This window comes from Eulemur rufifrons, chromosome 30, assembly GCF_041146395.1.
Source record: "Eulemur rufifrons isolate Redbay chromosome 30, OSU_ERuf_1, whole genome shotgun sequence".
NCBI lineage: Eukaryota > Metazoa > Chordata > Mammalia > Primates > Lemuridae > Eulemur > Eulemur rufifrons.
In genome coordinates, this window is record NC_091012.1 from 124,994,449 (window position 1) to 125,021,370 (window position 26,922).

Here is a 26,922-nt window from a genome sequence, read left to right on the forward strand (position 1 = left end):
TGCTTGAGGATTTGTTTTCCTTCCCTATAAGGTAAGTCCCCTAATGGCAGCAGTTTTTGTCCACTGTTTTTTTTTTTTTTTTTTTGCATCGCCAGCGTCTACAACAGCGCCAACAGCGTGCCTGGTGCAATGCAAAACATCTCAAGAATTCGTTGAATGAAAGTGAAATCAAGTCGCGGGGTGAAATCATCTTAAACTCTCTGGCCTAGAGTCTCTCTAGGTCGGCCAAGATGTCAAACACTTTGGGGGCAGGCCTCAATTAGAAGAGGAACAATTTTTTTCCCGTTAGATCAGTAGTCCTCAAGTTTTGGTTACATTAGCATCACCTGGGCACTTTTATGTTTTATTTTATTTTTTTCTGGATTGAGAGACACCTTTTATTCTCTTTCCTATATTTTCTTTTTTATATATAATTTTTATTTCAAAATATTAGAGAGGGGCCGGGCGCGGTGGCTCACGCCTGTAATCCTAGCACTCTGGGAGGCCGAGGCGGGTGGATCGTTTGAGGTCAGGAGTTCAAGACCAGCCTGAGCAAGAGCGAGACCCCGTCTCTACTAAAAATAGAAAGAAATTATATGGACAACTAAAAATATATACAGAAAAAATTAGCCGGGCATGGTGGCACATGCCTGTAGTCCCAGCTACTTGGGAGGCTGAGGCAGGAGGATCGCTTGAGCCCAGGAGTTTGAGGTTGCTGTGAGCTAGGCTGAAGCCACGGCACTCACTCTAGCCCGGGCAACAGAGTGAGACGCTGTCTCAAAAAAAAAAAAAATATTAGAGAGTACAAGTGTTCTTGTTACATGGATGAATTGTATAATGCTGAAGTCAGGGCTTTTAGTGTGTGCCTGTCACCAGAATAGTGTACATTGTACCCAATTGGTAAGTTTTTATCCTGGGGGCACTTTTAGACATCTGGAAGCCCAGGCCGCACCCATGACTAAATAGAATCTCCAGAGGGTGGGTCCCAAGCATTCGTATTTTGGAAAGCTGCCCAGGAGATTTTTTGAAGCCAAGGGCAAGAAACACAGACTGGGAGCCGAGGCACGGCTCAAGGATAACCGAGACAAGTTCCACGGGGCTAGGCCGTACCTTTGCTCCATGTCACGCCATAGCAGTGCTGCGTGGTTCATCTACTCAACCCGGAATAGGCCGATCCTCCGTTTAGCAACACGCCCCGCATAGCTGATGGCGTGAGGTGGTCGGTAGAGGTGAACTCCGGGTTGGCGCCAATGAACCCGCAGGGCCTGGCAGGAGCAGCGCGGCCCCGCCCCCGGACGGCGCGGCCCCGCCCCCGGGCTGCGGCTCAGCTCCCGGGCTGCTTCACTGTGAGGGCCCGGTCCTGAGGAGTGAGGTTCGGTCTGCTGCTCACGCGAGCGCCTTAGTTTCCCTGCGCCGACCGGCCTGTGGGGCCCGGTTCTCCAGCCGCGTGCACGGCAGCCTAGCGCGATGAGGCGGGCAGCCCTGCGGTAGGTAGCCGGGGATGGAGGGGCCTGGCAGGGCGCTGGCCGGGGGCGCCCACGCCCTCCCTCAGAGCTCCCGGCTGGGTGCTGCGGAAGAAACGGGCGGGCGGAACTAATGCACAGGCATTTGGGTTTGGTGAGAGGCGCTCGCCCGCCATGACCGCGCCTCGAGACAGGCCCCTCGGCCTTGGGTTGGGAGAATCTCGTCCCCACTTTAGCGACTTCTGGCATGGAGCTTGATATTAAAAGCTAAGCAGTACTTTTAAGGGAGGAAGTTGGGTGTTCCCTGAAATTCCTTTCTCTTTGCTCATCAGGGCTGTGGTTGGTAACAGTTTTGGAGTAGCCTCTTGTCAGAAAGCCAGTATGTTATAGTTCCACATTACTTCCAGCCCTTTGCCCTCTTTGGAGAACATTTTTTAGGGTTAAGTGCTTGACCCACTTGGGCTCTGACAATGGCAGAGATTGCAGGGCACCTTTTGACTCTTAGGGCTTTAGGACTTTGTGACTAAGGCCCTGGTGCCGATTTGAATTTTAACGAGCAGAAAGCCCCTTGTAAGGGGCTGGGGTGCTTTGATTGGGTCACTTGAGCAAGGAGAATGCCTTTTTATATATGCAGTCTTCCCAGCTGAGAAAGTTCAGGCCTGAGGGCTTTAAATTCCGGGGCATGTCTGGCTCTCTCCAAACTCCTTTCACCGGAGCACACCAGCCCTTCCAAGTTTTCTGCCTGGAAGGATACCAGGGGACTCACACTTCCTGCCAGTGGGCCTGTCCTCTTACGTGGCACATAGTATTTCTGACTGACATTGATCGTGTCAGTTCTCTCAGAAGTCTTGGATCTCTCTCACTGTTCCTGGGAACCTTGTTATTAGTTGAAAGAGTTTTGCCTCTCTGGTTCACAGCACTTTACAAAAAAGCTTTGCTACGTTATTCGAAGACAGATTGAAAGTAGTTACAAGAAGGGCCACAGTCGACTTTAGCTTGCCTTGGACATGATGTGAAAGGCCTTATACCAAGCTCCACAGTCTTGTGCATGTACCTTCACCTATAACCCTGCGTTCCTTTCTTGTTGAGTCCTATTGAACCTTGAGCCTTTAGGTACTCTGTCAGTGTCAAGTGAGAGAAAGAGTTCACAAATGAATACACAGAGATAATTAGGTTTTTTGAGTGGTGGGCAACTTTTGTAGCTTCTTTTGCAGACTCACAGGAATCACCTGACTTTGTTTAATCTCTAAATTGAAGTATTCACTCAGAGTGGAGAGCATATGAGTGGCATTGCCTGTTATTGCACTGAATACTCTTCCTTGCCACCCACTCGAAGCTTGGAACCCAGGACTGAGCCACAAGTCATTTGTATTCACACTTCCAGGTGACTTCTGTGACTCCCTAGGCAAGCCATGGAGAGGTTGGGCTCCTTGATCTTCTTTCATTGGAAAGGTTCAATCATGAGGTCCTGGGACCTCAGTGTCTCAAAGGCCTCTTGACAGTTTCTTCTGAAGTCCCGGCGGTTTTGCTATATAAACCCCTGAGGGCTTATCAGGGGTTAAACCAGTAACCCTGAGGTACTGAAATGTTTGGTATTGATTAAACCATTCTCCTACCTCCTCCACCTCAGTGCTGCATATATGTAAGGGAAGTATCCTGAGATTGTGAAAAAAGCAACTGGTGTGTGCACGTGTGTGTGTGTTTGTGTGTGCACGCATGCATGTTAGAGGGGTGATCAGAGGAACTGGATTCTGTCTGGACTCTGCCAATGTGTCAGTTGACTAGCACTGGGGAAAAGTCATCTTAAATTAGGGCCTCGGTTTCTGCAGGAGGTTGGTTTGAATCAGAATTTTTTAATATAGGGGCCCATAGAGGTGTCAAAAGAGGGTGGTCTATGAACCTCCTGAAATAGTATATACCATTTTGTGTGTGAGCTAAGATGTGTTTCCACCATGCCCCGCCCCCAGGTCTACAGTTTTCATTAGATTATCAGTAGATAAGATACCAAATTGTAGTGAAAAGTTACCCATATCCTATTGGTATAAGCAACAATTTTTTAAAAAAGTGTTCAGATTGTGCCTTTTTTATGCCACAAGGATACATTTCTAAATTTCTTAAGGCAACATGCAAAGAACTGGACTCTAGGACCATAATTTTCCAAATAAATCCCAAGTGTTTCTCTGTGTTCATCAACTACCTTCTTTACCATCTCCATTTGATTCTACATTCAGAGATGTTCTATCATAGTGCCTGGCTTATGCTTTCTAAATTTCTGGTTCTTTTTGATCTTTAGGGGAGACTTTGGAGAAGCATGACTTTCTGGAATAATAATAGCTAAAGTTTCTTGAGAACTTGTCAGTGAACTAGGCATGCCCTTAAGGGTTTACTATGTGTTCACTTCTTTATCCTTTTGACAATCCTATGGGATAGGTACTATTATTGTCCCCATTTACAGTTGAGAAAACTGAGGCTCAGAGAGGTTAGGTAACTCACCCACGGTCACTCAGTTAATAAGCAGCATGGTTGAGCTCTTAACCTCAATGCTATACTGGCTCTCACACAGGCAGGATGGGATACTCTTCAGAAAAATGCTACTTCTTAGGATAACAAAACAAAAATTCCAGTGTATATGTGTATTTACTCAAATATGTGACATTGATAATATAGCTTTTGTTGGTTTGTGATGAGTATTCAAAGTATTTAGCTGTTTAGAATCAGATCCCATTTCTTATATTGGCTATGTTTAATGCATCTATTATAATTGCTAATTAATGTATTGAGGGCGTGATTTTTTTTTTTTTTTTGCTCTTTCAGATAATGGTAGCAATAGAAAGGATTAGTTTTTTCCAGTATGTTCTTTAAAACTTGATAGATTCAGTTGCAGGTTGCTAGTTTCTGAGATGGCAGAATGAAGGAATACATACTCCGTTTCCTTTGGTAAGGGATTTGAACCTACAGAAAATACATAAAATGAAATAGTGAAAAAAAAAAAGAAAATTCAAATCATGTTCTGAGAAAATGCAAGTTGGATGGTCAAGAACAAAAAGACTGAAGTATTTATTTTTTATTTTTTATTTTTTTTGAGACTGAGTCTCGCTCTTTTGCCCTGGCTAGAGTGCTGTGGCGTTAGCCTAGCTCACAGCAACCTCAAACTCCTGGGCTCAAGTGATCCTTCTGCCTCAACCTCCTGAGTAGCTGGGACTACAGGCATGCGCCACCATGCCCGGCTAATTTTTTTTTCTATGTGTTTTTAGTTGTCCAGCTAATTTCTTTCTATTTTTAGTAGAGATGGGGTCTCACTCTTGCTCAGGCTGGTCTCGAACTCCTGAGCTCGAGTGATCCTCCTGCCTCGGCCTCCCAGAGTGCTAGGATTACGGGCGTGAGCCACCACGCCCAGCCGGGTTTATCTTATTTATTGAGGAAACATTGTGTGATAATAAAGAACAAAATAAATGTTCATAATTAATTTGCCCAGTTGTTTACCGAATAGATTCTGGGCTTCTGAAACTATTTAATAATAAATTAGAAAGAGCAAGAATAAATCTATTAAACCTGGTTGACGTCTTTTATTTATTTTGTAGATAATTATGTAATTGGTTTCTGCTCTCAAGAAATGTTTACTCTAGTTGGAGAGATGATTTATGGAGTAGCCTCATATGCAAATATGGATACACTTGTGTAATAGTTACAGAGTCCTACAAGATAATATATACTGAGGGTATGGTATGGCCAAACACTCTGGGAGGGAGCATAGGTTTTTGAGGTTGCTAGGGAAGAAGCCATGGAACCTACTCTGAGTGTGTTTTATCTTGTTTTATAGGCTTTGTGCCTTGAACAAGGGGCTGCTTACTCCTGGCAGAGGACTGACTCAAGGATCCCAGGACCCTGGGAAACAGAGAATCTTCCACATTCGTGAAGGCAAGCATGGTGTTTACCATTTATTCCTGTGTGGTGAAAAACCCTGTTTTACTTTTATTTGGGAGGTGTATAGAACAATAGTTTAGGGCAAATGAGGCATATTAAAGATAGATCTTTCGTAAACATCTAATTTATAAAATGACCAGGATAGTTGCATAATAGCTTTGGGTAGCAATCACATTCATATTTTGAATGATTGTTCCTAAGAGCCTTGGGGACTGAGTTCTTTTAGTTAAGTGATTTCCAATACCTATATGTAGATTCTGAAGGAATGGAAAAGAGAGACCTAATGCATGAGTAAGAGATGGGCTTGTTAGTTGTACCAAGTAAACATTCCTAGACCATAGTTTTGTTAGAGGGATCCTGTTAATCCATGCTTAATTAAGATTAATTTCAATCACTACTATGATATGCAAACTATGAATTGTCTTTTATCAATTTAGGAGTATTCATTATAATTAAAACTGTAACTTCTTTAAAGGGTCCAAATAAATTGCATGTGTGTACATGTGTATGTAAATAAAATTTAAAATCTTTGTTTCTTAGTCCTCAGCACCTGCCTCTCTTCTTACACTGACTAAACTAGTAATAATCATTTTATGTCAGTGAGCATCAGTAGTCTATGTACTGTTTTGGGTACTTTCTGTCCATTCTTTTATTCAAGGAACTCAGGAGTTAAAAGTCAGAAATAAGATTAAATTACTAATGGTTATTTTTGCAGTTCTCTATGATTTAATTGTAATTAGAGTATACACCAAATTTATGGTATATACATAATTATTTGATAGAAAAAGCAACCATTTTTTTTCATGAAAGTTAAAGTATGTGTTAATATAACCATATTTGGTTTTGATCAGTTAGTTATTCAAAGACGAAGGATGGCTATATTTAATTTTCCATAACTGGAATATGTGCTAGAAAAAATATGAACTCGACACATTGTTTGAAATACAATAGATTTATTTTTTAATTTTGAATGACTGTTGGTTCTCTAAATGATTTTCCCTTTATCCATATAGAACGTCCACCTTTACGTGTGCATCATGGTATGTGTGGTAATTAGTATTATCAGCTTTTAAGTGCTTAAATTTTGTTAGCACTAACATACTTTTATACTTTTGGGCCATAGGCATTAACTAAAATTAGATTGCATTCTTTGCCTTACCTTGATTTAAGTCTTTGCTTCATTTTTCTGGCTTAAACTTTTCTAACAGTTAGCAGAATATAAATATATGAGAAGTCAGTTCTAATGAGACTCAGATTTGGATATTATTATTCATCCCTGAATTAAGTAATTTGGTCTAATATTGCCTATAAGAAGATAGATGGGGATCCTGTTCATAATATGTTTTTCATAAAGGGAGTTGTCTACTAACACTGATATAAACCCATTGGATGAATAATTTAAGCTATCCTTTTCTGTTTGTTTATATAAACCCCAGTGATTGGCACAAAAGTATTCTTTTCTGCACTTAAGGAGACAAAATAGTTATTTCAGATTTTCAGGGAGCAGAGGCCTGATCCCTTCGCTGAGCTGTTTGTTGTGGCATTAAATGAAAATTCACGGACCTTTAAATCTTTTGAATACATGAATTGCTTTTCGTAGTTCTTGAGCTTAATGCCATAATTCTCATACATTTCTCTTAATTCTTTGTTTCATGGAGTAACCTCTTTATTTTTGTTTCAGTTCGAGATAAATTGCGGGAGATAGTAGGAGCCTCTACGAACTGGAAGTATGCATTTTTGTGTTATTTCTTTCATCCCTAAGGTATTATGCAAGGCTATATTTAGACTCAGTTGATGATCCCATTGTAGGGATGGGGAACCCTGTGTTTGAGATGGGTCGAGAAGTTTTTTTACTTGGGGGAAAAGATCAACATTTCAACATACTCATCAGTTGATGCATCATCATGAAATAATGTGGTTTACACGTATTTTGCATTTTTCAAAGTGCATTCAGGGATATTATCTCACTGATTCTCACAAAAAACTTGTGATGTGCTTATGGTATATGTTCCTATTCCTTTTTTACACATGATGAAACTGAAACTCAGATTAAGTATAAGGGTTTGGTACTTGAACCCGAGTCTCCTGGTTTTTCTATTTAATGCAACTTGGCTCCTTTATTGCTTCTTGTCAGTTCAAAATTAGCCAAGTCTCCCATATTATCTTTCTCTTTCTCTCAGTATTTCCTTGTTGTAAAATAGGATCATGTCCCTCTTGGTGCACAGAATTGTGAGGCTAAAATGAGATAAAAACAAAAAGCACGAGTGATCACTAGACATACAATAATGTATTGTTGGTATAGAAATTATCTAATGACTTATTTTTAAACTATACAAAAAAATTTCAATTTACTAAAAAGTAGAAGAATGAATACCTATATACTCACCACCTGGATTTGATACGTATTAACATTTTGCCAAATTTGCCAACATACATATATTGGCCAAACCTTTTCTTTTTTTTTTTTTTTTTTTTTTTTTTGAGACAGAGTCTCACTCTGTTGCCCAGGCTAGAGTGAGTGCCATGGCGTCAGCCGAGCTCACAGCAACCTCAAACTCCTGAGCTCAAGCGATCCTCCTGTCTCAGCCTCCCGAGTAGCTGGGACTACAGGCATGCACCACCATGCCCGGCTAATTTTTTCTATATATATTTTTAGCTGTCCATATAATTTCTTTCTATTTTTAGTAGAGATGGGGTCTCGCTCTTGCTCAGGCTGGTCTCGAACTCCTGAGCTCAAACGATCCGCCCACCTCGGCCTCCCAGAGTGCTAGGATTACAGGCGTGAGCCACCACGCCCGGCCTGGCCAAACCTTTTCTAAGTAAATTATAGACATGACACTTCAGTATTTCTTTCTTTCTTTCTTTTTTTCTTGGAAATCCCTTTCTAAGGGTATGCATTTTTTTTTTTTTTTTTTGAGACAGAGTCTCACTTTGTTGCCCGGGTTAGAGTGAGTGCCGTGGCGTCAGCCTAGCTCACAGCAACCTCAAACTCCTGGGCTCAAGCGATCCTCCTGTCTCAGCCTCCCGAGTAGCTGGGACTACAGGCATGCACCACCATGCCCGGCTAATTTTTTCTATATATATTTTTAGCTGTCCGTATAATTTCTTTCTATTTTTAGTAGAGATGGGGTCTCGCTCTTGCTCAGGGTGGTCTCGAACTCCTGAGCTCAAACAATCCACCCACCTCGGCCTCCCAGAGAGCTAGGATTACAGGCGTGAGCCACCACGCCCGGCCAAGGGTATGCATTTCTAATAAATAAATATATTCTTTTATAAAACAAAGTCAGCCTTCATGTATCTCCAACAAATAAGACATTCTCTTATGTAGTAAAATTGGCGGTAATCCCCTGATAATGTATTACTCATCCATGTTCACATTTCTTCAACTGTTTCCAAAATATTTTTATAGCTTTTTAATAAAACATAAAGATCCAATAAAGGATTGCATATTGTATCTGGTGATTATTACTCTTTATTCTTCCCTGATCTAGAATAATTGACAATTACCTTTCCCCCGCAATGAGCTTGACCTTAAAGAGGCCAAACCATTTGTCTTGAGAATGTTCCACATTCTGGATTTACCTGGTGCCATTTAACTTGTACCTGCCTCTATCTCCTAAATTTTTCTAGGCCAAACATTTCTGACAATAATACTTCATAAGTTAAACTTAGAAAGATGTATTAGTTGATGTTATTGTCAACATTTAGTTCCCTGTCCCCTTGTCTCTCTTTTCCCTTACACCTTAATCTTCTCTTCTTTTTCTTCCCTGTCTCCTTTTCATGTTCTCTTCCTCTTTACCTTTTGTTCTGCCTTCCATACTTCCTTTGGACATAGTCCATTTGTCCTCCTCTATCTCTCTTTCCTGAAATTGAAGGCAGAGATAGAGCTGGGGCACAGAGAATCCAAGAACTGTCAGGTGAGAAATGGAAATATGGAGCAGAGCAGCCATGCTGTTCTTTAGCCCATATGTATACTATTGTGTCCATCTCTGGATTTTTAATTTGATTTCAAATATTCTATTTGAGTAAACTTTTTAATGAGGGTGAATATATGGTTCATTTGAGTCTATCTATATCACTTTTAAGTATGTTTTTAAGCATAAGAAATGTTACTAGAAATGTTCAATTTTACCAAGTGGTGGGTGGAAAGGGAGGCAAGGAAGAGAAGGTGAAGTAGGTCCCAGACCTTCTCTTTCCTCCTTTGATGGTAGCTGACTGGCCTGTGTGTCACTGGAATTGTGGGGGATAGCATGGCTCTTGTTTTATGAATCTTGTCTCCTTTTTTCTCAGAGACCATGTGAAGGCAATGGAAGAAAGAAAATTACTTCATAGTTTTTTGGCTGAGTCACAGAAAGGACTGCTACCCAGGAGAATGAAGGACAGTTATATCGAAGTTCTCTTGCCTTTGGGCAGTGAGCCTGAATTACGAGAGAAGTATTTGACTGTTCAAAACACAGTAAGGTAACACAGTGCTATTTTTATTTGTTTTTATTTTATTTCCTTTTTTTATAACAACTTTAAGATATAATTCATACCATATGATTAACCTATTTAAAGTATGAAGTTTCATGGCTTTTAGTATATTCAGAGAGTTGTGCAACCATCACCACAATCAATTTTAGAACATTTTCATCACCCTGAAGCATGTTATTTATTTTTAAATGGAGATCATGATTTTCATTTAATTCACAGTTTGCTTTATTTCACAGATTTGGCAGGATTCTTGAGGATCTTGACAGCTTAGGAGGTACTTGTATTATTTCTCATAGATATAGTTATATATTGAATTTTATGACTGGAAAAGCCTTTTTTATTCTTTAACCTGCACAGATGAGGATATTCTAAAAGCACAGAAAAAGAAGGGTATCTACCACTTCTGAACTGTCATAATTTTTTCCCGTAAATGTAGATTTCTATTTAATGGAGTTATAATCTGAATAATCCTTCTTTCTAATAACTTTTTAAAATGAGTCGTAAGCTTACAGAAAACTTGGAAATACAGTATAATCATTCTTCCCTGAATCATGTGAGAATAAGTTGCTGACACAATGCTACATCACCCCTAAATATTTTAACATGTATTTCCTACAAACAAGGACATTCTCCTACATAACCAAAACACAACCATCAAAATCAGGAAATTAACACATACATTATACTGTCTAATTCTCAGGCCCAGTTCAACTTTTGCCGACGGTCCTTTATAGCAGAAGGATCTAGTTCTGAATCACATGTTGCATTTAGTTGTCTTGTCAGGTATAGTTCCTGAGTCCTTCCTTGGCTTTCATGACCTTGACGCTTTTGAAGGTTACAGGCCAATTCTTTCGTGGACTGTCCCTCAATTTGGGTTTGTCTGCTGGTTCCTCATGATTAGCTTCGGGATATGCATCTTTGGCAGGAATGTCACAGAAGGGATGTTCTGTTCTTATTGCCCCCTATCGAGGGATACATGATTTTGATTTGTCCCATTACTGATGACATAAACTTGGATTACTTGATGAAGGTGATGTTTGCCAGTCTTCTTCACTGTAAAGTTATTCTTTTCTCCTTTGCAATTAATAAGTACCTTGTAGGAGGCTGGGCGTGGTGGCTGATGCTTGTAATCCCTGTACTTTGGGAGGCCAAGGTGGGATTGCTTGAGGCCAGGAGTTTGAGACCAACCTGGGCAACATAGTGAGACCTCGTCTCCACACAAAAGAATTAAACATTAGCTGGGTGTGGTGGTGTGTACCTGTAGTTCCAGCTACTCAGAAGGCTGAGGCAGGAGGATCACTTGAGCCCAGGAGGATCACTTGAGCCCAGGAGTTTGAGGTTGCAGTGAGGTATGATGACATCATTGCACTCTAGCACAGGCAACAGAGCAAGACCTTGTCTCAAAAAAAAAAAAAAAGTACCTTGTAGGAAAATACTTTGAGACCTTGTAAATATCCCATTCCTCGTCAGGCTTTCAATTTATTATTTTAAAATCAGTATGGACTCAGGGATTCCTAGTCTATTGACTGGGTTATAACAGAAGTCCCCAACCTTTTTGGGACCAGGGACCAGTTTCATGGAAGACAGTTTTTCTATGGACCAGGGTTGAGGGGATGGTTTCAGAATGACTCAAACATATTACATTTATTGTGCACGTTATTTGTATTATTATTGCATTGTAATATATAATGAAATAATTATACAACTCACCATAATGCAGAATCTAATGCCACTGCTAATCTGACAGGAGGCAAAGCTCAGGTGGTGATGCGAGTGATGGGGAGCAGCTGTAAATACAGATGAAGCTTTGCTCCCTCACCTGCTGCTGACCTCCTGATGTGCGGCCTGGTTCCTAATAGGTCACATACTGGTACCAGTCCTTGGCCTGGGGGTTTGGGGACCTCAGGGTTATAATATCTTATTATCTTTTTTTTAAAAAAGTAATTATACTGCTTATCTTCTCTGTATCATTTCTAATTTTAGTATATGTGCCACCGAAGCGAGTACTACTATCTATTTTGAGGCTCAAATCATCCCAGGACTGTCCCATTCCCTTCAGACTAGCTTCTGTGTTTTTTTTCTTTTGATGTGTCCCCATTATTCTTTGAGCATTTCCTCACTTTCTGGCACAATAAGATATTCCAGGCTCATCTTGTACTTTCCCTGCCCCAGTCCTAGAATCAGCCAAATCTCTAAGGGGTCCTAGTTTGTTGTAATGGAGAATGATATTTAGAAACTGAGATCTGTGTGTTGGGAGTGGTCATTGCTACTGGGTATCACTGCTCCCATGCCCTCTCAGTGGATGAGCTAGGAAATATATGTGCATACATATACACCTGTGTTTATTTCTGAATCTATGTATATATGAAAACCATGGGTTCACACTGATAGCTCCAATTACAGTTAAATACCACATTCTTATTTCCTCCCTTTCCATATTTGTAATTCCCTTCTCCAGCTGGCTCCATTATCCTTAATAGATTTGCATATTGGATCGGTTCCCCTGTATGTAACGAGTTTTCTATAACTGCCACTCCTAACCCCTCATGGATGCTCTCCTCACCTCACTTGGGCTCTGGTACCCCACACTAGGTCCCCCTCTGCAGGGTTACCCTCCTCATTGTGCCCCTCTTGTCACCCCTCTGCATGGATGTCCTCTTCACTCTACTTGGGCTCTAACACCCCATGCCAGGCCATTCTGCCATGCAGATACGCTCTTCACCCTGATTAAGTTGCAACACCCTACCATGCCTACCTTGCCTGCTCCTACCTGATGACTTTTGGACTGAACAGTTGGGAAAAGATCTGAAGAAAGGCTCCAATAACTTTTGTTTTTGAGATAGGATCTCATGCTTTTGCCTGGGCTAGAGTGAGAGTGCAGTGGTGTCATCAGAGTTCACTGCAGCCTCAAACTCCTGGGCTCAAGTGATCCTCCTACCTCAGCCTCCCAAGTATCTGGGCCTAAGGCACATGCCACCACACCCAGCTAATTTTTCTATCTTTTTTTTTGTATAGCTGGAAGTCTTGTTATGTTGCTCAGTCTGGTCTCAAACTCTTGGCCTCAAGCATTCCTCCTGCCTTGGCCTCCCAAAGTGCTGGGATTATAGGCATGAGCCACTGTGCCCAGCCTAATAATTTTTAAAATATAGATACAAGCTTGTTGTTAGGTTTACACCTAGCTACTTTTTTCTCCAGATTAAATAAACCCAGTGAAAAATTCTTATTGGCCTTTTAAAAATCACACACACACAAACACACACACACACACACACACACAAACTCTCCTGCCACTACCCTCTTTTTTCCTCATTACCTCCTGTTGCTGGCCAGTCCCTTTCACCTGTTCACTTGATTCTATCTTTCCATTTCTTCAAGGAAGTGCCACATCACCTATGCTTTCTCCCTCATATCCTGAGCCTTTTTTCGGCTTCACTTTTCCTTCAAGTTAGAAACATATTCAAGGTTCTTCCATCTTAAAATGAAAAACGGGTAAAATCTTCTTTCCTTATAACGTTCTCAAACTGTCTTTCTTTCTCATTTCCTAGCTAACTTTCAAGAAAGAATTGGAAAAATCATTTGCTCTCATTGCTTCTATATCCTGCCATCCTGTTATTTGTCAGTCTACTGTGTTCTGGCTTCTGCTGCTCCCTGCCATTGAAACTGCTTTTACTTAGGTCACCATTGGCCCGCTTATTGCACAGTCTAATGGATACTTATCAGGGCTTACCTGACCCCTTTGTGGCTTCCAATATTATCCAACTCATCCTTGGGCTTTGGTGACATTTCCTCCTGCCTCTCTGGCTGGTCCTTCCCAGTCTCCTTTAGTGGGGTCCTCTTTCTCTATTGATTCCTTAAATGTCAGTTATCTGCAAGGTTTTGTCTTCTGCCCTTTTTTAGGTTAACTTTGCACATTTCTCTATAAATAATCTCATCTACTCCCAGTGCTTTAGTTACTTGTGAAGCTACATTTCCTGGCATGCTTTTCTGAGTTACAATCAGTTTGTCCTCCTGCCTACTGGATATCTTCATTTGGATATACAATAGGCTTCTCAAATTCGACATGTTGAAAACGGCCCCTTCTGTTCTTCCTGTATCCTGTTTTTCAATGATCAATACACCCTTCTCACTCATCCAAGCTAGAAACCTGGGTTTATTCAAGTCTACCTCCTTCTTAGCTCTTGAACCTTTTCTCTTTATTTCCATTGCTATTGCCATAGGTCAGACCCACCTGATTTCTGAACACCACAAAGGCTTTTAAATAGAGTTTGTTGCCTTTAGCCACTCATTCCCTCAGTGTATCTCTTAGCAGGTGCATGGATGGAAGGATTTACTATCACTTAGCAAATATTTATTGAGCCACATATGCTATCCCGAGGGTTGGTGATACAAATTTGAATGGATCATGGGGGAAGCAGGGAGGCCAAGAAACACATTATTATTATACAGCTTTAAATTAATTGATATTTGTAAGGTATGTCGAACAATGCTTGGCACATATAAATGCTTGTTAAAATATGAGACGTATACAGATAACCACTGGGTGGTGTAGGAGCTGAGGGGGTGTTACGGGGAAGCAGGGATAACTGAGTGAAATGATTGCTTCATGATTAGGAAAGAATCTGGAGGAGAACAGGTAGTTGAGTCCTTGTGATTTGTTTCTCTTTTCTGAAGATGTTTGTTTGATACTGTCAGAGTCGTGTGCTGGGTTCTTATTCTGATTTAGGCACTGTGTATTTGTGGGGTGATTACAAGCAACTTGGTGGGCCTGGGCTTTGGGCTTTGGTTTCTTTACAAATTTAAAATTGAGGAGGCAGTCAGATTAGAAGATCACTAAATCCCTTCAATTTATAAGTCTTTGTTCTTAGGATAAGATCATTAGTGGAATATCAGGGGTTGAGTCTTCAAAACAAGATAAGACTTTTTTATGGATTTCAGGGAGTAAATTGTAAATGTTGAGAAATAATTTTGCTTTTCCCTTATTTGGTACTTTCCTCTTTTCCTACAGTCCTTGTTTGCTACATGCACACCAAAATTCCTTCAGTTAAGATGTCTCCTTTATCGATAGTTACAGCCCTAGTGGACAGGATTGGTAAGTGATATCATTTTCTATGCCTACTTAGAATTCTTAGTAGTTAAATTTTTGAGATTATAAGGAATATTCTCCTTTTATGGGGAATTTTAAGGTATATATGTATATGAAAATGCCTAGAGTGCTATATACCAAGATATTTATTATAATTAGGTAGAAGGGTTTTGCATGATTCCAGTTTTATTTTTTATATTCTCTGCATTGTCTGCATTTTTCAAAAAGACATATAGATTTCTTCTGCATGTCAAAAAAGTTATTTTAGTTTTTAAGAAATAAATGTAGTGCAATTTGCCATAATTTCAAATGAAATTTTCCATTTATAGTACAGAAAATTTTTGGTATGATTTGGACCCTGATTGATTTTCTGTTTTGCAGATATGTGTAAGAAAAGCTTAAGCCCAGAACAGGACATTAAGTTCAGTGGCCATGTTAGCTGGGTTGGGAAGACATCCATGGAAGTGAAGATGCGGATGTTCCAGGTATATATGTGCTTGAAGATTGTCTACTGTTCAAATATAACCAACTAGTCTCAGTGCAAGAAAAGCTTATTTACCTATCTATCCATAGGCAGGTGTATTTTTCACCGCTTCTAGAAAACCAGTTAAAACTTTGTGTCACACACATGGTGGGTTATTAATATCTTCCTCCTGAACAAAACATTATTTGGTATTTACATTTAATATTTATTACTTCACAATCATATACAGGTCCATGTTAAAGAGCTTATTTCTAGTTTTGCACAGGAGAAATTCATAAAAGTCTAAGATATGTTAGGTATGCATGGGATTGATCACCATTAGTTTCCTTAAGGCTGCTGTACAGTTGGACCCCTGTATCCGTGAGTTCTGCATCTATAGATTCAACCCACCATGGATTGAAAATATTTGGGAAAAAATAATAAAAATAACAATACAACAATAAAAAATAGAAATAAAAAAGAATACAGTATAACAGCTATTTACATAGCACTTACATTGTATTAGGTATTACAAGTACTCTATAGATGATTTAAAGTATACAGGAGGGTGTGTAGATTATAGGGAAACACTATGCCATTTTATTTAAAGGACTTGAGCATCTGTGGATTTTGGTATCTGTGAGGAGTCCTGGAACCAATCACCCGTGGATACCGAGGGGCAACTGTACCACAAAGTACCACAGACTGGTGGCTTAAAAATAACAGAAATTTATAATCTCACAGTTTGGAGGCTAGCAGTCCAAAATCAGGGTGTCAGCAGAGCCATGCTCCCTCTGAAACCTGTAAGAGCATCCTTCCTTGCCTCTTCCTTGCTTCTGGTGGTTTGCCAGCAGTCCGTGGTGTTCCTTGGCTTGCAGCCACAGCACTTCATTCAGTCTCTGCCTCCGTTATTTCATGGTGTTGTCTCATGTGTCTGTGTCTCTGTGTTTTTTCTCTTCTTATTAGGACACTAATCATATTGGATTAAGGGCCCACCCTACTTCAGTATTACTTCACCTTAACTAATTATGTCTGCAGTGACCCTATTTCCAAATAGAGTCATGTTCACAGGTATGGGGGTTAGGATTTCCACGTATCTTTTTGGGGCACATAATTCAACTGTAAACAATGATTTGGACTATTACAGCAGTTAGCAACAGCCCCTCTAATAAGTAAAACTCAGAATAGCTATTACAAATAAATGAAGAAATTTGACAAGAAAAAGTACCTCAAAGAAGGTAACAGCACAGAAATCAAATAATTCAGAGTATGTTAAGATTTCATTGTGGAAAACTTATTTAAGAATGAATGACTTAGTTATGCCAGGGTATTCAGTAGATATGTTATTCAGATGCATTTTTTTTTTCTGCTGTGGAATTATAAGCATTTCACCTTTTGGTTAAAAATTTTCATGCCTTCAGAAAAAGTCTGAAGCTTGCTCTGTAGTAATTAAAGTTATTTGTCAAAACAGGTAGGTATTTTTTATTCAATACTATATGTAAGTAATTGAATCCTTCAAGTCTTATGTTGATATAACTGACAGTAATACTGTTTTTAAAATAAAACAGAGTTGCTGGGATGCTGCTCTGATTTGTCCACACTCTTGTAAAAAACATTCTTGGTTAATTCCTAGCTTATTCAGTGCCATGCACAGCAGAGTCCTGGCATAGCACCTGCTTTCTAGCAAATCTTGACAATTTGTATCTTGGACAAATAAATTGAAAAGAGATACAGGAATTATTGAAAGAGAGAGCCAGTGAAAATCAACATCAGACAAGTAAACACTTTTGTTTTAAATTTGCATTCCTCACTGGCCATTTGACTAATAACTCATGACTTGAGTAATCCTTTCTATTCCAGACAGGTGGCATGGGGATAAGTACTCTACCTCTGGTTTGGGTAGGTTCTAATCCCAGCTCTGCTGCTTGCTAGCCATGTGACTACTTACCTTTTCTGAGCCTCTTGTTTTCTCAAGTGTGGTATGAAAATAGTCACAGTATCATGTTATGTGGTTGTGATAAGGAGAAATGAGAAAAAAAATGCCCACTCATGTGAAGTACTTGGTACAGTGCCTGTCACATAGTAACCATGGTTGCCAATAATTTATTATCAGTACTATTGAGGTGGTCCCAAATCTTTATTCTAGGCTTGACCTTCACACCTACCTTTCTGAGTGCCCGTTATATTTCTCCACCTAGATGTGCCGCTGCTACCTCAAGTTCAGTACGTTCCAAACTGAATGCATCAGATCCTGATCCTTCTCCAGTCTCCCCTTTGCCAGCCTCCTGTTTCCCCTCAGCTCCAAACCTTTGTGACAGCTTTAATTTTTCCTTTTCCCATGCAAATTCCCATTGCAAGACTTTTGTCAAGTCTTGCAAATTCATCACTCACAGCAACTCACCAGAATCCTTTCTTTCCCATCCCCTTGGCCCTTGTTGTATCCAAGTCCTCACTGCCTCTTGTTTGAGTGCCTTAACTGCCTTTTAATTAATCTGCCTCCCTCTAGTCTGTCCATTGTCTGTTAATTTTACTAGATAAATCTTCCAAAGCTGATCTTGAGTCATATCACTCCCCTTCTCAAAAACCTTCAGTGACCATGTGTTATCTTTGGATTAAAGTCTAAACTTCTTTGACTAATTAGGATCCAAGGTGTTCCATAAACTAGCTCCAACCTGCCTTTCCAACTATATTCCCTTCGACTTACTGTTTATGTACCTTCTTGGTGCTCACAGCTAGATGCTAAGCTTCCTAAGAATAGGGAGTTTTTCATCTTTGCATTCCTAGTGCTTGGCACCAGTAGATATTTATTATAATAAACCATAATTTAAATACAAGTGGAGTAACGAATGTCTGAAATCTGAAATGCTCCAAAATCTGAGACTTTTTGAGCACTGACACGAAGCTCAAAGGAAATGCTCATTGGAACATTTTGGATTTTGGGTTTTCGGATTTGGGATGCTCAACTGGTAAGTATTTAATGCAGATATTCCCAAATCCAAAAAAATTGGAAATCCAAAAACACTTCTGGTCTCAAACGTTTTAGATAAGGGATACTCAACCTGTAGTGAGTGAGGGAATGAGTATCATTGCTTATGCTTCTTTTGCCTGAAATGCCTTGTGCTCTGGCTTTGCATATCTTCATTCCTTCCTCCTGTGTTTCGGGGTTACTTCATGCTTGACCTCTTCCCTGATCCTTCCAGCTTGTAGCACCCGTTCCTTCCCCAGGACCACTTCCTTGGTATTCTTTCTCTGACCCTCTCTCCTGGCACTTGCTACTCTCTGTCTTCCAGAGCTGTGTACAAACATGTCTTTTCTCTTCCCCTAGACTGTATGCTCCTCAACCACAGGACCTGGGTTTAAGTCATCTAGCCCACTTTCTGACATCCATTCATGTCACATTCATTTAGCAATTATTTATTGAGCACCTATTATGTGCTTAGGCATATAGCAGTGAGAAAAACAGACAAAGTTCCATTTTCTTGGAGTTTACATTCTAGTAGTGCTCAAGAATTACCTGTCTCATTCATTCATCAGCAAACATCGATCTGCTATGAGCCAGTCTTTGTGCTAAGTGCTGGGGATATAAATGTGAAGAAAATGGTCTTTGTCTTCAGGGAGCTCATGGTGCAGCAGAGAGACAGCCACATGAATAAACAATTATGACATAGTATATTATTATGCGGTATTTCTCAATAGAGATACTGTTGATATTTTATGTGGGAAAATTCTCTGTTCTGCAGGCCTGTTCCTTGCATAGCGAGGTTACACCCTCCCATAAATGCCCCCCAAGTCATGTGACAACCAAAAATACCTCTACACTTTTCCAAATGCCCCCTACAGGGGTGGTATCTACTTCTCTTACATTGAGAACCACTGTCAAGGAATGGTTCCTTGGAACCATTTTGTTTCCATTAAGGTGGCCGAATGAAGGAGGGAATGATGAACTTGGCCTGGGGTTGGGGCAGGGGAGGAGAGGAGAGTCTTAAAGAGTGAGGTCGCTGAGGAAGGCATTAAGCCAAGGCACAGATGGGAAGTGATCAACAGCCTGCTACACCCCAGGACCTGTCTACTGTTAGCTGTGGCTAGAGAAAAAGGTGCAGGCATGAGGGCAGTGTTTGGTGAACAACTGGAGAGAAATCCTGGGCTCTGTTGTGGAGGGCTTTATATGCCATGCTATCACAGAGTTAGCCCAGATGCTGGAAGAAAAGAGGAACTAGTGAAAGGTTTGAATAGGCCAGAGGCATGAGATTGATGAGACTGTCCCCACAGTTGAGGGGGATGCAGTCGGGGGGTGGGGGGAAGGCAGTAAGGGCCTGAACAGGCTGTAGTGATGAGGCTTGTATTATTTGTTGAAGAGGGAACTGAGTATACCCTCAGGCTATAAGTATTTCTGTCACTACTTTATGATATGACTTTCCAGGAAATACAAACTTCTAGGGAGAGAAAGAAACACCTTAAAACCTCAGAAACCTGCGCATCGTAAATACAGGTTGAGTATCTCTTATGTAAAATGCTTGGGACGAGAAGTGTTTCTGATTTCAGAATATTTGCATTATATTTGCTGATGTAGCATTCCTAATCCAAAAATTCAAAATCCGAAATGCTCCTATGAGCATTTCCTTTGAGCATCATGTCGGCAGTCAAAAAGTTTCGGATTTTGGTGTATTTCGGATTTTTGGATTAGAGATATTCAACCTGTATTTAACTTAATCCATAGAATAATTTCTGTTCTCACCCCTTCCTGGGGGCTCCTATGCTTGGCTAAGGAGACATAAACACGTGCTGGTAGTTGGCACACTACAGTTCCATGAAAATAGCAGTGTCTGTGAGCCTGGTAGGAGGTCCATTTGGATAGGTGGTCTATTTGAGTAGGTGTGCCATTGGGAGGACAGATAGGCCCTGACGAAGTCCAGGTTCTGCAGAATGTGGGCAAGTTAAATGCTGATGATGCCCTTTGTGACCCTTCCCCTTGGGTCCCAGTCATGCACAGCTCCAAAGCCCATCCTAGCACTTCTCGCACAGTACACTGTCTGGGTTTTGAGGTGCATTACTCCTCTGCTAGACCACAGGCTCCTTGGTTATCCTGCCATTCTCAGAACTTGCTGCTGTGCCTGGCTCAGGGTAGGCCCTCAGCAGAGGGTGGTTAATGAGTGCACTTCTCCCCTTTTTCCAATTTCATACTTTTTCAAAGCATGCATGCTGTTTGTTAGAATTGTAGTAGGTCTTCCCACTGAATGCATTTCTCATATCTGCATTTTCTTTCCTTTGTTCTTTAGTTGCATGGTGATGAATTTAGTCCTGTTTTGGATGCAACGTTTGTAATGGTGGCTCGTGATTCTGAAAATAAAGGGTAATTGCTGTTTTTTCATAATTCTTTATTTTGATGAATGTCAAAGATACATAAAACTGGGGAGAGATTATAATGTCTTATTATACCCATCACCTGGGCTTAACATTTTTAATTGTAACATTTTTGCCATTTTTTGGTCTCATCTTTTTTTTTTAAAGAAAATTTATAATATTTTAAAGCAAATCCCAGACATAATAACATTTTACCCTTAAATACTTTAATGTAGGCATCTTTTTAAAAATGGGGATATTCTCTTAAATAACTACATTACCATTACTTTAGGAGGCCAAGGTGGGAGGGCCGCTTGAGGCCAAGAGTTCAAGATCAGCCTGAGCTACATAGTGAGACCCTGCCTCTACAAAAAATTAAAAAATCAACTGAGCATAGTGGTGTGCACCTGTAGTCCCAGCTACTCGAGAGGCTGAGGTGGGAGAATTGCTTGAGCCCAGGAGTTTGAGGTTGCAGTGAGTTATGATGACACCACTGCACTCTAGCTCTAACAACAGAGCAAGACCCTGTCTCAAAAACAAAAACCAAAACAAATAAACAAACAAAATGAATAAGGTCCACATATTACATTAGAGTTTTATGTCTCTCATGTCTATTTTTTTTGGTAACAGCTTTTTTTTTTTTTTTTTTGATAGAGTCTCGCTTTGTTGCCCAGGCTAGAGTGAGTGCCGTGGCGTCAGCCTAGCTCACAGCAACCTCAAACTCCTGGGCTTAAGTGATCCTACTGCCTCAGCCTCCCGAGTAGCTGGGACTATAGGTATGCGCCACCATGCCCAGCTAATTTTTTCTGTATATATTTTTAGTTGGCCAGATAATTTCTTTCTATTTTTAGTAGAAATGGGGTCTCGCTCTTGCTCAGGCTGGTCTCGAACTCCTGAGCTCGAGCGATCCACCCGCCTCGGCCTCCCAGAGTGCTAGGATTACAGGTGTGAGCCACTGCGCCCGGCCTTGGTAACAGCTTTATTGAGATATAATTCACATACCATACAATTCACCCACCGAAAATGTACAATATAATGGCTTTTAGTATATTCACAGAGTTGTATAACCTATTACATCTGTTTAAATCCAGAATAGATGTATGTCGTCACTGACCCCTTATTGTTTCATATTAACAACTTGTTGAAAGGCTGGATCTATACAGTGTCCCACTTCCTGGATTTGTTTTAATTGCTTCCTCATGGTGTTTTGGGTTTTTTTTTTTTGTTGGCCCGTTTTTCTATAAATTGAAATTAGATCTAAAGCCTTGTATTAGATTCAGGTTGAGCATATTTGGCGAGAGTACTACATAGGTAATACTATATATCTTGTATTACATCTCATATTGTATCTTATCAGGAGGTGTAGGTTGTCCTATTCACAGTGATGCTAAGATAGATGTGTGGGTTCAAGTAGTGACAGCCTAACCTCTCCATTGTGACGTTTAGTTTTTCCTCTTCTGATCAGCAACAAATCTACAGGGTGTACTTTGTCAACCTGCAAATAGCTAGTTTCTCATCAGTCTTTTTCCAATGCTTTTAATATCCACTGCTGATTATTGCTTTAATCATTTTCATTAGGGGGTATAAAATGATTCTAAAGTTCTGTCATTCCCTCTACATTTATTAGCTGGAGTTCTGTGAAGAAGAGCTTTTCCTTATCAAGCAGGGCAATTTGGTTTGTAAAGGAAAGTCAGGACCAATGCTTCATTCTTGCCTTTTTATTATTTATATATTTATTTATTTTTAGAAATAGGATCTTGGTCTGTTATCCATGCTAGAGTACAGTGGCGCAATTGTAGCTCACTGCAGCCTCAAACTTCTGGTCTCAAGGAATCCTCTCACCTCGGCCTCCCACGTAGCTGAGACTACAGGCATGCACCACCATGCCTGGCTAATTTTTCTTATTTTTTTTTTATAGAGATGGGGGTCTCACTATGTTGTCCAGGCTGATCTTGGACTCTTTTTTTTTTTTTTTTGAGACAGAGTCTCACTTTGTTGCCCAGGCTAGAGTGAGTGCCGTGGCGTCAGCCTAGCTCACAGCAACCTCAAACTCCTGGGCTCAAGGGATCCTCCTGTCTCAGCCTCCCGAGTAGTTGGGACTACAGGCATGCACCACCATGCCCGGCTAATTTTTTCTATATATATATTTTTTAGCTGTCCATATAATTTCTTTCTATTTTTTAGTAGAGATGGGGTCTCGCTCTTGCTCAGGCTGGTCTCGAACTCCTGAGCTCAAAGGATCCGCCCACCTCGGCCTCCCAGAGTGCTAGGATTACAGGCGTGAGCCACCGCGCCCGGCCGATCTTGGACTCTTGGGCTCAAGCGATCCTCCCACCTTGACCTTCCAAAGTGCTGGGATTACAGGCATGAGCCATTGTGCCCCGCCATTCTTGCCTTTTATTTACATGTTTTCAGAATAAGGAGGTGGTTCACTAGCTAGTGATGATATGATTTTCCTACTTTTTTGGCTTTTTAGAAAGGTATCATTGTGAAGACATGATTTTAATATTTTACACATTCATATCAGAGTCATGGCACCAAAAAATACATATTACAAGTATTTCAATAAATTATAGTCACTATTCTTGCTGATGCTCAATGTACACCATCTTTGGTCAGTGGGGACACCTTCTAAGCTGGCTCCTGTGTCATTTCTACCTATCTCTGTTAGTGTTTGATACCTTCTTGCTTTGCTACAGCATGATGTCTGGGGCTTATCTTACACATTTCCTGCCCCAGGCTTGGAATTAGCCATTTCTCCAAGGAGTTCTATGGTTCCTTTTAGTGGGAACTGGTATTTAGATGCCAAAATCTGGGCACTGGAACTGTGCATTGGACAGAGCTAGATGTATGCTAACACAAACAAAAACCTCATGCGTTTATATGGTCATTTCCAAGTCACATTTAACCACATAGACTTCAACTTATTTGACTTTATCTTTTCTGTCTTAAATGAAATTCTTGGTTCCTAACAACAGTTATACCCAAAGCATCCAAAACTGAAACTATCTAGTTATGGGGGTGGGGTGGGAAGGAATGCTAATGACATTGCTCTTTGCACAGGACAGTCTAGCAGCCTATGGGAAATCTCATTTGTATCAGAAATTTGACTTAGGAGTCTATAAATACACACATTTACTGTCTTTTAAGATATCAACATTTTTGAAAAGTCCAAGCCAGTTGTCTTATAGTATATTCTACAACCTGTATTTGACTGTTTCCTCGTGATTAGACACAGGTAAAATGTTTTGGCAAGTGGCAGTATCCTTTTTATAATGTGAACTTTCTAGTGTACAGGTAAGTCTGTAATCAGAAGGCTCTAATTGTTCCCGTGTTCACATGTGAGGCAGGCAGTAAACATTACCCAAAATGAACAGCAGAAGACTTTAAAACTAGCAGGTAATTGTTCATCTTCAAGTTTTATTAGATAATGGCACATCTTAACTTAAACTGTATTCTTTTCTTTTTTTTTTTTCAGGCCAGCATTTGTAAATCCACTCATCCTTGAAAGCCCAGAGGAAGAAGAGCTCTTTAAACAAGGAGAATGTACATTAATTTGTTTATACTAAGAGACAATTGAAAAGCACATTAATTATACTGCACAAGAGATTATTTAAGTTCATATATGGACTCTTCATACCAGTCAATGTCTTACTCATTTCAAGAATTTATTGAAATTAAAAATATTTTTTGTTCTTTGGAGTCCATACTTTGAACAGTTTTATTGATTAGACAATATTTATTAAGTGAAGTAATTTGTTTTCTCAGTTTTAATGAAATGGGAAATGCATCTTAATGGGATAACTACCGGTCAGGATTCTAGATCAGGATGATAATAAGTGGTCTCAGACTGAGTTGATATAATTTTCATCTGAAAGCAAAGACTCACTGGAAGTTTTATGTGGCCTCTGATGCCTTCTCTTGGGTATTTATAAAATTTCTGGTGGGATTTTGAAATCTTGAAATACGGCCTTTGTAGGATCCAAGGCACCCCAGGTCAGGACGCCCTGTGCTATATAGTGTGACTGTCCTGATCATTGCTCCTTACTCTCACATGTTCCAGTGAACAAGGGGAGAAGAATTGCCTTCAGCTCTGTGTCATTATTGAAAATGGCTCCTAGCACTGAGGAGAAGACCACTATACATGAGATGTTTCTTAACACGCTGGATCCAAAGTAAGTTAAGATGGTGAGATTCCAAGTTGGGAAAGCATTTAAACCTTGGCCTTCTCCAAAGCCACGCTTGCCTGAGTGTATTGGGAGTTGTTTGCAAATGTTTTACTTTTTAATAGTGAAACCATGGCATTAACAGGGTTTTACAAATGTCCATTTGTACAGGACTATAAGTTTTCAGAGTCGAATTTTGCCCCCTAATGCAGTGTGGATGGAGAATTCAAAACTGAAGAGCTTGGAAATTTGCCACCCTCAGGTATTGTAATTTAGTGAGAAATCTTCTGAATAGAATAGCTTGCATTCATGATAGTTGTCCAAGATTTGACATACCTTTAAACTGACCTTCGTTCTGTGGCATTGTTAATTCCTTTGTTCTGTATAAGAGGGTGGCCATAAGTTTGTATTTATTCATAATTTATTTTATGTCCTGTAGGAGCGGAACATTTTCAATCGGATCTTTGGTGGTTTCCTTATGAGGAAAGCATATGAACTTGCATGGGTTACTGCTTGTAGTTTCAGGTGAGTTAGATTTAAGGCAGTCTTAACTTCTGAGAAGCAATTTATACCATCCCCCTGAAATGAAACATTTTGGGCCAGTCTGGATGTGTTTGGGAATATGTTATGTTTTTAAACGAATACCACACTGATATCAGCTGGGTTTGGTCTTCATTTTAGAAGGCTGTTGCTGCAACTTTGTAAGTTAGCACATTAAAGAACTACTGAGAAAACACAATGGTAATATGTAGAAGGGAAAAGAGTGAATTTTGCCCTGGTCTGATCATAGTGGCGTCTCTTACCATTCCTTGCTGCTGTGGTCATTTCCCCTTCTCAAAGTTTATTCTTCATTTTTATTTTGCTTCAGCTGGTTATTAGGGGGAAAATTGAGATCATCTGAATTTTGAAACTTACCCCTGATTCTGCTGTTCCCCAATAGTGGTTCCCGAGCATTTGTGGTGGCAGTTGATGACATCATGTTTCAGAAACCTGTTGAAGTTGGCTCATTGCTCTTTCTTTCTTCGCAGGTAGGTGTGTGATTGAGAGATGAAATACAATTTTGTTGCCATTTGTACCTCAAAGAGAAGTTTCGATATCCTAAAAGCACTGTTTCTTTTATGACTGCTTTTTCCCCCCTTTCTAATGCAATTGACTAACTATATTGTCTGTAATCTGTTAGGTATGTTTTACTCAGAACAATTACATTCAAGTCAGAGTGCACACTGAGGTGGCCTCTTTTCAGGATACAGAGCATGTGACCACCAATGTCTTTCATTTCACCTTCATGTCGGAAAAAGAAGTGCCCTTGGTTTTTCCCAGAACATATGGAGGTGAGCAGGGATTATTGCTTTTCCCTAATGAAGGGAAGAACTTTTAAAGAAATTTTTCTCCTTTTAAATCATTGTGGGAAGTACATCGATGCCTGTCAGCATAAGAGCATGTCTTTAGGAGATTTCGCTTTTAAGATTCTACAGCCCTGAAGGCCAAAGATACCTTGTAGCCCTCAGGCAGCTGTTGCTGCTCTGCCCACTTGGCTGTTGTCTTCAGGGCTGATGCCAGCTGCAAGTAGCCACTGGTAGCCCAAAACTGGTCTAGCCAAAGGAAAGGGACAGGAGTGATGGCCTGCTCCCTTGCGAATGTTGCACAACCCTGGCCCAACAGTGTACCTCATTCCGTCCCAGTCGTCCCAAGTAATCTTGTGTTTGTGTAATGATTTTCTAAGGTGCTGCAAGTTTCTCCAGGGTAATGTTTCTTGTGTTTCAGAGTCCATGTTGTATTTAGATGGGCAGCGGCATTTCAACTCCATGAGCATCCCGGTGACCTTGAGAAAGGACTGCTTTATGGAACCCTAGGAAAACCTCACTTGTTGAAAACCAGTACTCCACCTGCAGTGACGTGGTGCCTGATGAAGGCCCAATCAAGTGTATTGATTTTAGTTTGCTTCCCATCCTCCATTGAGAAGGAGAATGTATTTAGCTTTTAGGGTGATCACAAAAGCAGAATGACGGTGTGGCTGGATGGGGCTGAGGG

At 40.4% G+C, this 26,922-nt stretch overlaps 1 protein-coding gene across 4 annotated transcripts; it reads left to right on the forward strand.

Annotated features, from left to right (window-relative positions):
* ACOT9 (acyl-CoA thioesterase 9) lies at positions 1 to 26,922 on the forward strand. Of its 4 annotated transcripts, none has more exons than XM_069463237.1 (16): positions 1 to 31; positions 5,263 to 5,360; positions 6,380 to 6,406; positions 7,048 to 7,093; positions 9,657 to 9,827; positions 10,076 to 10,113; positions 14,845 to 14,928; positions 15,304 to 15,407; positions 20,662 to 20,735; positions 24,204 to 24,271; positions 24,789 to 24,900; positions 25,063 to 25,153; positions 25,331 to 25,416; positions 25,832 to 25,919; positions 26,072 to 26,222; positions 26,656 to 26,922. In XM_069463237.1, exons 5-16 carry the CDS (start codon positions 9,673 to 9,675, stop codon positions 26,742 to 26,744), a joined length of 1,140 nt encoding a protein of 379 aa, XP_069319338.1. In that variant the 5' UTR covers positions 1 to 31; positions 5,263 to 5,360; positions 6,380 to 6,406; positions 7,048 to 7,093; positions 9,657 to 9,672; the 3' UTR covers positions 26,745 to 26,922. The 4 variants fall into 4 exon arrangements, with proteins under 4 accessions (XP_069319338.1, XP_069319334.1, XP_069319335.1 ...); XM_069463233.1 differs by lacking the exon at positions 1 to 31 and adding an exon at positions 1,336 to 1,466; XM_069463234.1 differs by lacking the exons at positions 1 to 31; positions 6,380 to 6,406 and adding an exon at positions 1,336 to 1,466 and having other exon boundaries at positions 5,263 to 5,369.

Excerpts from the sequence above, each read along its gene's own strand:
- ACOT9 (XM_069463233.1), top strand. The coding sequence starts at position 1,447 with ATGAGGCGGGCAGCCCTGCG. Across the intron at positions 7,094-9,656 it reads GGAGCCTCTACGAACTGGAA|AGACCATGTGAAGGCAATGG; the intron begins GTATGCATTTTT and ends CTTTTTTCTCAG. Across the intron at positions 14,929-15,303 it reads AGCCCTAGTGGACAGGATTG|ATATGTGTAAGAAAAGCTTA; the intron begins GTAAGTGATATC and ends TCTGTTTTGCAG.